This window comes from Brachycentrus maculatus, unplaced genomic scaffold, assembly GCF_059751285.1.
Source record: "Brachycentrus maculatus isolate JH-2025_06_01 unplaced genomic scaffold, ASM5975128v1 h1tg000344l, whole genome shotgun sequence".
NCBI lineage: Eukaryota > Metazoa > Arthropoda > Insecta > Trichoptera > Brachycentridae > Brachycentrus > Brachycentrus maculatus.
The window spans coordinates 809,991-822,724 of record NW_028281093.1 but is presented as its reverse complement, the minus strand read 5'-3'; the positions used below and the strand labels follow the sequence as shown (position 1 = coordinate 822,724).

The following is a 12,734-nucleotide window of genomic DNA, read 5'->3' as shown; positions in this document are numbered from 1 at the left end:
GAATGACGAGATTGGGTGCATTTTTAGGATAAAATGTAAATGAAAATCCAGAAAAAAGCATGAGTGGTAAATATCGAATATTATTCATGGTTTCCAACCCAAATTTGTATTATCTGATAATCTCTTAAACAGAGTAACATTTTTAAAAATCTCATGTACTGGAATTATACACTTTTTGACCGATATTTTAAGAACCTTGCATTTGCTTTTACAGTATTCATGTACACAAATAAAATAACCGTTCGAGAATCGAACCCAAGACTATCAACAAACTAGCTAAACTAGTTGAAACATAACTTGAGTCCTTACTGCACTAAATTGTGCATAGGGCTACACTATAACTATCACTGTACTAGGAAGTTTGAAATTTCCAATCCAAAAGTTCCACAAACATATCGCTCACTCCTTTCAAGAACGTCATAAATAAAAAAACTTGATTTTTCAGGAAAACGTTTTTAAAGTTTAAAAGTATAATACAATATATAAAAAATAGATAACAAGCCACATACTGAACTTTTTACTCAGCAACAGATCATTTTAAGTAAAACATGAAGGTTTTTTCTCCATTTGAAAAATATTTAGTATTTTAAAAAAATTACTAAACAATACCTTTTTTTTCAAAATGCAAAAAAAACTCTTTCTGCCCTGTAGCGGGTAAATATTAAGTTAAAAATTTGTCTCTTTTGCTGGGATATTGTACATTTTCTGGGCATTCCGAAAACATGCACAACTGAAAATTGACGATTTTTGATTTATGACGTTCTTGAAAGGAGTGAGCGATATGAGTGTATTATTTATTAATAATAATATGTGTTACTTGTCGGGAAATTTGTTATTATTAACCTTGTTAACGTCATACTTCAGTCTAATTTCACTGTTGAAAACATGTAGTATATTAATATTTTTTGTCTAAATTCAACACCATACTAATAATTCTACCAATGCGGGAATACATCAGGTAATTTCTTGATTTTCGCTAATCCATTCGAGACAAAATACGCTCAATTATTTTTACAAGGTATGATCACCTAAATTATGATAATTTTCGTCAACAAATGAACAAATAACAGGTGTTTAAAACGTGATTTCCGAAGTGCATTCAAGAAAAATATATTTCACTAAAAATAAGTAAGAAATTTTCAGTTACGTTTATAATAAAAAAAAATAATAAAAAAATCATCAAACAATCAAAAAAATCAATCAAATCAAATGGTAAATTTTCCCTGCATTTAAAAACGAAATTATTATTTTTTTTTTTTAAAACCACATATAGGAGTAAAATAATTATAATTATTTTAAAAATTATTGTTGATGATGTCATATGATTTCAGCACCGTAGATGACCCATTATAACAAATAAAAGTTTAAATTTAGTATCGTTACATCGAATGAATCTAATTTCAGACCACTACGAGTAAATGAAGCTACTAGGCCTTTCAGCCAGTCGATAATTCCAAACATCTAGTTTCATCACACAATGATCTTCGTTCTTGAAAGTTAGACGGTCAAATTGATTTCAAAATAGATAAATCACCCAGCAAGGCATGCGAAAAATGCATTCCACGTCATAATCAGACAACTTAGCGATTAAAAAAATAATTGACTTAAATTTTAAAAAATGTAATAGAAATGACATATTGTAATAGAATATTGTGATTAGGTCAACATTGAAAATAAAATAATGCATAATTTAATTATAATAAAACCCTTATCCGCACCCCAATGGTGCATAGGGCACTGTGTCATATTAACGCAGTGTTATCTTGATCGTTTACACATGAAGGAAAGGTGATCAGCCCTCCGCTTCAGGTACCTGTCCATGGTAATATTGAATAAATATTACAGTGAAAAAATCACTTATATTTATTTTACCCCCCTTGGGGATCGAACCCGGGACCTCCAGAACGGTAGCCGAGCGTGCTGACCATTACACTACGGAGGCGGACAAAATGCATAATTTACTCATTGTGATATTTTAGATTTCATGTTTTTCGTTAATTTTTTTTTTTTAAAAACCTTTGTATAATACCACTAAATGAGCTTTATTTCATTACACACGACTAGTTTTAAAAACTACAGATGTTTTCATGTACAGGTAAAAAGTAAACCTCTGTGTTCACCTGTAGTGTAATGTCGTGTGTAATGAAATAAAACACATTGAGTGATATTTTACAATGTTTATTTTTTTAAATAATCAGCATGTCATTCCACAAAGTTAACGCCGAATCAATAAATAATATTTCGCAAATAATGAATAAAGTTTGAACGAATTTCGTTTAAATTAAGCCATTTTTAGTTTAAATGTAATATTTAATCTTAAAATGTGTCTCAATTTAATATGAAACATGTATCGTTCTTCCCTTTAAATCGAAAGAAGATGAAAGTCTGAGCATCCCAGGGCTTACGACCTGGCACTTGACTGGCTTAACCTTTCCCTTCTGGTCCTTAAATAAAACGTGCGTCCCGGTGTTGGGTAGTCACAACACAACAAAAAATTAGCGATTTTAAATCGGAAAAATATGGACATTCGTAGCTAATCCCCTTAATTAATTATAAATGAAGTCAAAATTATAATAATTTAGATTTATTTGCTGAAAACCTTAAAAAACTATATCGAAAACGCCCGCGGAACAAGCATAGGTCCACTCTTGTCGGAAGCCCAAAAGCTACTGCCGCTAAGCCAGAGAACATTGAGCTTTGAGCTCCTCATGCTTGCACAGTGCAAGTATGGAAGAGTCAGTTGCAAATATAGTCTCGCGGTTCCCGTACACTCTTCACGCGCTGTTAATTAGTTTCCGATATTCACAAAATACCTCCGGTGTACCCGATAAATTCTGATTATTTTTAATATTATTTTTTAAATCAATGCGTAAATATGGAGGAATATCTAAAATCATAGCCTTGTATTTATTATTATTTTTTGACATCTCATCAAAGATGATCACTTTACATATTTGTATAGTTACACACGTGTAACATTCACCAATTCTACCCATTTTTGACAACAGCACTACTCGAATTCTTGGAAGTTCTATATATACGAGTATATAAACCAATTCAGAAACATTATTCTTGAATCACTAGAGACATCTATTGGTGAGATCGAAAATAACTCCTATAATTGGAGATAATCCAGATTTGTGAACAAGTATTTGGACACACTCAAAATGTTGTATTTATTATTTTTATAGAGATATTATGGTTATTAGAATCTATGTGTACAAGGTACACAACACCGGGAAGGGAGAGTTATCCGATCACGATTACGGAAGAACGATACATATTTCATTTCAAGCTGAGACACTTTTAAGTTGACATCTCATCTGTAGGATAAATAATCTAGTGTCCGATACAATAAATATTTATCCTCCATTTATGAATTTTCATGGTTGACTAATAAAACAAACCTCTTTGGATAATAAATGGGTGAAAAATCACTCTCCTTATCATTCATCGATCACTTTGTGTAATACTATTTTAAAAAGTGAACAATGAATGATAAGGAGAGCTTTATATTACCATACCACAAAATTAACAATACTTTTAATATACAAAATGTGTGATGTATTACATAATTATTTGATCTAATTTAAGTGCTATTGAATTTATTTGCAGGTGTTTAAATCAAGATGTCTTATCAATCAAAAGTTATACCCAAAGTAGACCCAAAGCTGATACCCAAAACCCACTTAGAAAAAGCTACCTGGGAATCGCTTAATGAAGGCGTACACGAGAGGGTTAATTTTGATGATACAATTTGGGGGTTCGATTTGGCTGGAGGGTCCAAATATGGCGTCCCTCTTAGAGTTATGAGAGTAAGTAAAATTTAAACATATTTATATCTTTATATTACTTACTAAAAATTAACCACTCCGCTTCCCCGCAGGAGATAGGCACAGATAGTAAAACGCCACACCAATCTGTCTTTGCAAAAAAACGTTTGCCTTTTCCACATTCATGTGCATCTCTTCATACATACGCGCCGATTATTTTGACTCCTTAATTGAAAACTTTCAAGTATTTAACATACCTTATTATGCCAAGTTGTCCGGCTCCTTTTCCAACTACATTTGAGTCACAAATTTGTTTCACCGTTCTTTCCTCACTCATTTGTTCCACATGTCCAAACCATCTCATAGCACCTTTATTTTAAATTATTTTAAGAGATTATGCCAAGATTTTTTGCAGTCTTTCTCTTCCTCCCTATTTCCAATTATATTCACCTAACATAGTCTTACCATTCTTTGCTCACTCATTTGTTCCATACGTCTAAACCATCTCAATACACCTTTCTTAAATCTATCGATAATGCTTAGTTAGATAATGCCAGTTTTCCTCAGCTTTCTACTACTTCTATTTCAAACTCCATTCACCTCAAAATGTAGTTAAACTGATCTTTCTTCACTCATAACCTATGTATCTTGTAACTATCATTTTTATATAGAAATTAATTTAAATAAAGAAAAAAATATTTTGACAAGATTTTCATGTCTTCATGGTTGGATGTAGAAGAATAATTTTTATTTATTCTTCATCGTCGTGATCAGATTTTAATAAATAAAAAAAAATCTTGATAAAATATTACTTGTTTATGTTTCAGGTTAAGAAAGACAGCAGAGCTGATAAGGCTGGGATAAGACCTGGCGATAAACTGAAAAGAATCAACGACATACAAACTGAAACTCTCACACTGCAGGAAGCTCATGACATGATTTTGGAATCTGGAATTTATATTAGACTTGCTGTCACTGCGTACGTATATATAAAAAATATTTAAAAATATAAAAATACGTTTAATATTTTCATAATAATAGCCGAAAATCGTACGAAAAACACGTAAAAATTGAAATAAATAGAACCCCGTGGCGTTCAAAACAATTGATCAAAAAATTTATTTTTTGCGTGTATAATGCGTAATAAAAAAGTGACTCTAAAATATGACATCTTAATACTGTCAGCTTTAAACGGTTTTCGAAATTTACCGATAAATCTTTGTAAAATATTCGGGAACTTTACAAAATACTTTGGAAAACTTCAACAGATGTCAATGTATGTACCGTTTACACCAAATTGTCAATATAAATAAATATGGCGCAAGAATATACCGGCAAAAGTGCTTCTCGTCTATGGCAATACGGACACTCCGCCATTTACCGAGATATCTCGTATCTGGCAACGATGTCACGCCACTCACGAAGCATTTCATTTAAAAAAATTATTTATAATTTTACCAATAAATCGTTTAAAAATATTTGTGTACTTTATAAAATACTTTGGAGAACTTCAACAGATGTCAATGTATGTACCGTTTTCACCAAATTGTCAATATAAGTAAATATGGCGCAAGAATATACCGCAAAATGTGCTTCTCGTCTATGGCAATACAGGCACTTCGCCATTTACCGAGATATCTCGTATCTGGCAACCATGTACGTATACTGGTTTTCACGCCACTCACGAAGCAATTCATTTAAAAATTCATTTATATCTCAGTGTAATGAGGTCACTTAAAAAAGCCGATGATAGGTCATAAGACTTGTAAATACGCAGACTTTATATTTACAATGCAAACGGCTTATTTATCTAAGAAGAAATTTAAATCATACATGTTTTTATAATAATTAATTTAAATGAAAGCTATTTTTTTATAAGGTAAGACGTAAACCGATAGCGAATTGCACTTTTTACATTTATCATAATTGTAAAGGAAAATGCCTGCTTTCAATCTCAATGTTTGGAAGTTAGCGGCGTTATTCTGAATAAGAAAGGACAAAAGAAGCTTGAATGCAGTAAAAATGCAATCACTAAAAATGTGCTGCAAAACGATGTATGGGAATGTTAAAATAATTTTTAAAAATAATGATAATCAGAGATAACATGACTAATTTAATAAAGAAAAGCGTGTTAAGGATGTTAGGACATGTAGAACGAATAATTAAGAAAAAAGCGTCAAAACAAATTTATAAGGGGAGCTGAAAATAGAAGCAGAAGGAAGACCGATGAAAATTTGGTTATGATCGAATATTTCAAATTCTTAAAAGTGGACAGGTCAGGAATTTTATTAATCGGCGGGTTTATGGGTATGAATCTAGAAGAGTCGAAGAATGTTAGCAAAAAAAAAGTTTCATATCCCTGATAAGATGAGAAATACGACAAAACTTTAATATTTTTATTATTATTCTTACTTTAGATCTAAATTAAGTCTGCCTTTTAATCTTCTTAACTTTTGCTATATTTTATTATTGCTGTTTACTTTTAATTCATTTAACATGCGTGAAATTTTGTAATTGAAATGTTACAATTAACTGTTTTATTTATAATTCATTATTGTAAATGTATTTATGTTAATGTTCTGTTAAATTTTTACATAAATAAAAGACAGTGTGGTGTGGGGTTCTATTCTCCGTCTTTAACTGCGGGGAGACAGAGAATAGAAAGCAATGGTTATGTGTGATGGTTTGTTAGTTTTATTAAGGCAAATGGAATTTAAGAATAAAACAAATTAAATACGGTGGAAAATATTATAAGATTCTTAGCAATATACCTGTCTATTTACTGTTAACGACTGTGTAAAAAGTTTTTATTTTTTATTTCAGACCCGAAGATACTGATACTACCTTCAACAGTTGGCAAGATGAAATTGTAAGTAAATTTTAATTTATAGTTGACAATAAAATGGACATTTCAAATCTATATTACATAGTCCAATGGATAGTTGACTATATACGCATGTTTCTAGAAAGGAAATCGAATGGCAAATATCAAACTTTGATACCACATACTAACTTATATTTTGTTTTGTATTTTTTCATTGATTACAATTTCGATATTGCATAGACCATTATTATTTATTTAAAAAAAGAGAAATATTTGTGTTTTTATTATTTACACAAATATTTCAATTTCATACTATTTCTGTGAGCCTAAGAGGCTCATTATTAGAAATAGGTATCAAATTGCGGTAGAGGGGTTCGAACCGAGAAACTCTGACTTAAGAGTCCACGACACTAACCACGGGACCACAACCCGACACATTATATTGGATTCACATTAATTTGTAAGGTTTTTAAAGCAATGGCACACACAGACTTATTTATCGTAGTAGGTAGAAACAACAACAGCATATACATATACATGATAGTGAAAGAAATGAAAAATAATACTAGGGTAAGTACTGTCACCTATATAGAACGGACGCCACCGTTATGTAGGTAGGTAATAATTTTCATGGTATAAAATTTTGTGTTACTAATATACTTATACAGCGAGTTATTTTCTACATCATAACTTTAAATAATTTACACAGCACTGGGATAATTCATATGTATATGCAGGATGTTATGGGATAATAGGTGTCGTTTAATTTCAAAATTTTGTTTTTTTGTGGATTCCTCTAACATTTGATTACTCAGCTCAACTGGTTCAATAATAAATTAATGACGTCAACCAGATTGTTGTCGTTTAATAAACGGGTTGATAAATTCATGTAAAGTGAAAATAATTTTGAGAAAAGACCTCTTAAAAATAATTGAAGCCTGAATACTTGGAAGAAAGGACCTACGTCCTTTTGCTTGGCAAGTCGATATTAATTTTAAGCTTGAATGAAAAAACTCTTTGAATCAAAAACGAAGGCCAGCAATGTAAATGGACATACGAGTATTTCAATATTTACGAAAAATAAATTATGAAGTTGATTTAATTTTTTCAGTATTCCTATGACGAAGAAGAAGAAGAGAGGAAGAGACAAGAAGAACTTGCAAAGAAGCGAAGAATCGTGTGTAAAACTGTAAGAAAATCATTACAATTAGTTTTTATAGTAAATACTATGGAATAAAAAAACAACCACTTTAAAACGAATTAATTATAACTACTCTGTGAAGTTGTTCAATGTATTTAAACCATGATCAAAGAAAACACTTCGTTTTTTACCACTTGAGTTTTATTATAGACTACATGTTTCAGAAGTTAAACTTCCATCATTCAGGTCTGTATAATAACTATTAGTTATTATAACTATTTCTTTAATCATTGTAACATGTCTTACCACAAAGTTAATGCCGAAACAATAAATAAAATTTAAACCATGTCTAAAGCATCCATAAGGGGTGAGAAACAATCTGATAAGAGAATTATAATATCCTTCTTCCAACCCTTACCAAATGGTCATTAGGGGATCGCAACGCATCTAGGCACTGTCATCGTTAACGGTAATTACATTAGGGTTTGGATCAGCCCTGCTCTTCAATGTCAAGGGTGACATTAAATCAATATTACAGTGGACAATCTCATACAGTTGAACCTAGATATATGAAACCTGGGACAAAAGAGAAAACTCTCTTAAAAAGACTTTAGATCCCGTCATTTTATCCCTTTGTAAATTAAACCAAAGACATAAGAGTGACCTCTAGAAAAATGTCAGAGCATTTGGGCTCTTATATCCAGGTTCTACTGTATATTTATTTTGACCCCCTGAAAATCGAACTTGGGACCTTTAGCATTGTAACCCAATGCACTAACCATTCCACTATTAGAGCTGACAAATATCAATGTAGTTTTTTTATAATTCACGAATATTTATCATCAAAATTCGATTTATACGACATGATATACTCGTATATTAAAGTAAGTTGAATGATATTTTTGTTTATTACTTTCAATTTAAATGTTTTCAGAATTCTAACTGGAGTCTAATGTGGCCGTGGACTACTAGAAAAACATATATTTACAGGGAGTCTAACTGTTTTCAAGTTCCCAGCGCTTATGAAAATAAACACAGGTTTGATTCTTTGCTTAAAATATTATTCATTTATAATAATCATTTATATTCAAATGAATATATATATATATTCAGTATTGCATTTTGATAAATAATTTATCAAAGTGAACCCTGGATATTAAAATTTTCTGGTACATATTTTAATCCATTATAAAATTAAAGTAGGTATATTAATTATAATATATTAAATATTTTCTTGATCACATCTAAATTCGTTTCTATTTAAAGCTAAAACCTTCAGATGGCTAATAAGGAATTTTCCGTAATATCGCACATTTTTTCTTCATTTTCCAACTAATGGTACGATTTTTAAATTCGTAAATCTAATCGATCTCTTGATTTTTACAAAAACCGGAATTACCTAGAATTGTTATCGCAACCATTCCATGCTTTATATAAGTGATTGTGATTTACAAAAATTAAACTTTTTTCATTGATAATGATTTTCCAATCGAAAAAAATTGCTATGAAAATTCTCAAAAAGTCTTAACTTAGTAAAAAAAGTGGACCTAAATTAAAAATTAGTTATTTTTACGTTCTATGAAATATACCTGTTCCTATGATAAAATGACATTTTAATATATCCGTATGAATGCAATTTTTTTAAAGTGTCTTTTGATTATCTAACCATTTATATGCAAAACGTTATTTTATTGAAAGAGATGCTATTATTTTCACAGCGACGATGATGAGGAATTTTACTGGAATTCATAGAAAGGATATCAGCAACATATGGTATACATTTATTCATTGTGTTACGTTTCTATTTTATCCTTCCTCAAACCCTTCAATTTGTAAATATTATTTTTCTTTACAAAACCTTACACTTAATATTCAAAATTTATTATTTAATATCAATAATCATAAATTCAACATTTTAAATATCTTTCCAATACCAATTAACTTACTTGTTAATAAAAAAAATATATAAATCCTCCAACGTTTTTTTTAAATAGCAAATAAATCTATTTTTTCAATCACTTGAAAACGAGTAGGTACTATTTATATTGATATTTGTATCAAAATAAGAGGAATATTAAGTTTTATAGCGTTGTATTTGCTATGCATTACAAAAATAACAAATACAACTCTTGCCAATCAAATACAATAAGATCCTTTAAAATATTCTGGAAAATATCATCATATACTCTAAAGATACATCGTCAGATTGGATTAAAAGACGAATGAAATATTTCAATTTATTTTTTATTTTTAGTTATTTCTTATATTTATATTTTATTATTCTCCTGCTTACGAACATTTTACAGATATTTTCATATTTTACAGATTTCGAAGTTTTCTAACTTTTCTGTAAATACAATAACATCATAAATAGACCTCTCTTATGTATAGTTGTGAAGAACTATAATTGGTACTCATGATTTTATTTTTTGTATTCTGTATGTATCATATATTGTAACTGTTGTTCTTCCTTCCAATAAAATAAAAAAATAAAATAAAAATAAATACTTATTTAATATAATACCTATGAAAATCTTGTAAATAAATCCATATTTTACCACTATCCGATGTATATATTACACCTTTTGACTGTATGATTTTTACAAATATGCTGATTTTGAAGTGTGAACCTCTTTGGAAGAACATATCTTGTATGTTACGTATGTATTTAAAATTTAAATCGTTTCTTATTTGTTTTTTTTTTATTTTCCAGAGACAAGTTTCCTACCAGAGTGGCAGAAGCCAGGAAAGTAGTCGTGTTTGACGAAAAAGAAAAAGAAAAACTCGATAAAATAATGAAAAAATGATAACTTGTTATAATTAAGTTATATTGGTAACATTGGAAGTATTCACACATAATTACTTTTACGAAATAAATAAACATTTCTTTTATAAATTGTTTTTATTTAACATATCGCTCACTCCTTTCAAGAACGTCTTATATAAAAAAAATCAATTATTCAGGAGAACGTTTTTAAAGTTTAAAAATAAAATACAATGTTTTAAAAATAAATATCAAGCCACTTATTAAACTTTTTACTGTGCAACAGATCTTTTTAGGTAAAACCTTAAGGTTTTTTCTCCATTTGAACAGTATTTGGTATATTTAAAAAAAATAATTAAGCAAAACCTTTTCTTCAAAATGCAAAAACAACACTTTCTGCCCTGTAGTGGGTAAATATTAAGTTAAAAATATGCCGCTTTTACTGGGATATAGTAAATTTTTTGGGCATTCCGAAAACATGCACAACTGAAAATTGTCGATTTTTGATTGATGACGTTCTGGAAAGGAGTGAGCGATATGTTTAAAAAAATTTATTAGCATGACACTTTATCATATTAAGTGTATTATTAAGATATCTGTCAGTCATTACGAAATCATATAAAGTAAGTATACCAAAATTCAGAGCACGATGATGGCAATATTCAACATCATTTAAGGGCACCATGATTGTGTTCCGGGTTCCCTTTCTATCAATTATTGAAGAAGGTGTCTAAAAATTAGATTATTTAATTGATCAGGGTATCATGTTGTATTTCATATCTTTTTTCCTATCATTTCATTCTTTTTTTTGGTCAGTGCAGTGTTCGGCAAACTTGTTAGCCAAAGAGCCAAATATGCACATAACGATAAAAAAATTATTGACAGCTAAATCTGTGTGCAATTCTAGTACACCGTTATTATAATTTTAGGCTTTTATTAATTTACGAGTACATTCAATTTTACTTGATTTCACACTTAAGGATTTTATTAATTGATAAAAACATATCATTAATATAAGGTGTCTATAACAATACTAATTATTGTGAATAATATCATTGTCAAGTCAGGTTTGTATGTCGTTATTTTTAGCAAGTTTTCAGGTTCTCATCAATAAGACGATTTCTCAGTTTACTTTTAATAAGATTCATGCTTCAAAAAGATTGTTTTTCGAACGAAAATCGTCGAAGAGCCTTCCCGCGGATATTTATGCTAGAGCCAAAATTCTGCAGAAAGATTTTATCTGGTCAAAGATCTGCACGCGGCTCCCGAGCCACACTTTACGACCTATGTTTTCAAACCCTTATCCGCACCCCAATGGTGCATAGGGCACTGCATTATATAAATTCAGTGTTTTCTTAATCGTTAACAAGAAGGAAAGGTCCAGGGAAATATAGAATAAATGTAAGAGTAAATAAATCACTTGTATTTATTTGACCCCCCCTGTAGCAGAGCGTGCTGAGCATTACACTACGGAGGTGAACGGTGGATCATTTTTAGTGGATCATTTTCCTCATTTTAAAATTTATATAAAAAAATGAAATGAAAAGAATCGATAAACACAATTATGACAATACTTTGTAACAATATCTACCATACTTAAAGGTATGGTAATGTTTACTTAACCCTCCTTGCCGGAAATTATTTGAAAGACCCCAGCCATATTCATAGATATTTTGAATGTAATAATAATGAGCTTGCGACAAATGGCGTGCAAGTGCAATTATTATGTTCGCAGATTGAATGAGTGAATTGTGACGTGAATGATTGAAAGAACGCAGATCATAATTGCTATCTCGCTTCAACACAGTTGTGGCGCGCAGTTGTGGAGTGAAATAAATAAAACGTCAAGGGTTAACATATATGCGGTGATACATACCGTTTGACTTCTGAATCACATATCGATGGATTTGATTGTAGATCGCGGGAATATTTATCAAAGCAACAAATTGAAGATCACACATTTTCTCGTTCTTTTTTGTATGTTTATTAAGGATAAAATTATTCATTCATTCAAACCTTTATCCGCACCCCAATGGTGCATAGGGCACTGCATCATATAAACGCAGTGTTATCTTTATGGTTAACACATGACGGAAAGGTGATCAGCCCTCCGCTTCCGGTACCAGTCCAAGGTAATATTGAATAAATATAAGAGTGAAAAATCACCCTCCCTGGGAATCGAACCCGGGACTTCCAGTACGGTACCAGAGCGTGCTGACCATTTCACTACTG

General features: G+C 30.3%; 1 protein-coding gene across 1 annotated transcript; it reads left to right on the top strand.

The window, feature by feature from the left end:
• Positions 1-3,629: 3,629 nt before the first annotated feature.
• LOC148303853 (uncharacterized) lies at positions 3,630-10,583 on the top strand. Its single transcript, XM_088269318.1, has 6 exons — positions 3,630-3,815; positions 4,601-4,752; positions 6,597-6,642; positions 7,709-7,786; positions 8,673-8,776; positions 10,452-10,583. The coding sequence occupies exons 1-6, from the start codon at positions 3,630-3,632 to the stop codon at positions 10,543-10,545; spliced, it is 660 nt and encodes a 219-aa protein (XP_088125444.1). The 3' UTR covers positions 10,546-10,583.
• The last annotated feature ends 2,151 nt before the right edge of the window (positions 10,584-12,734 follow it).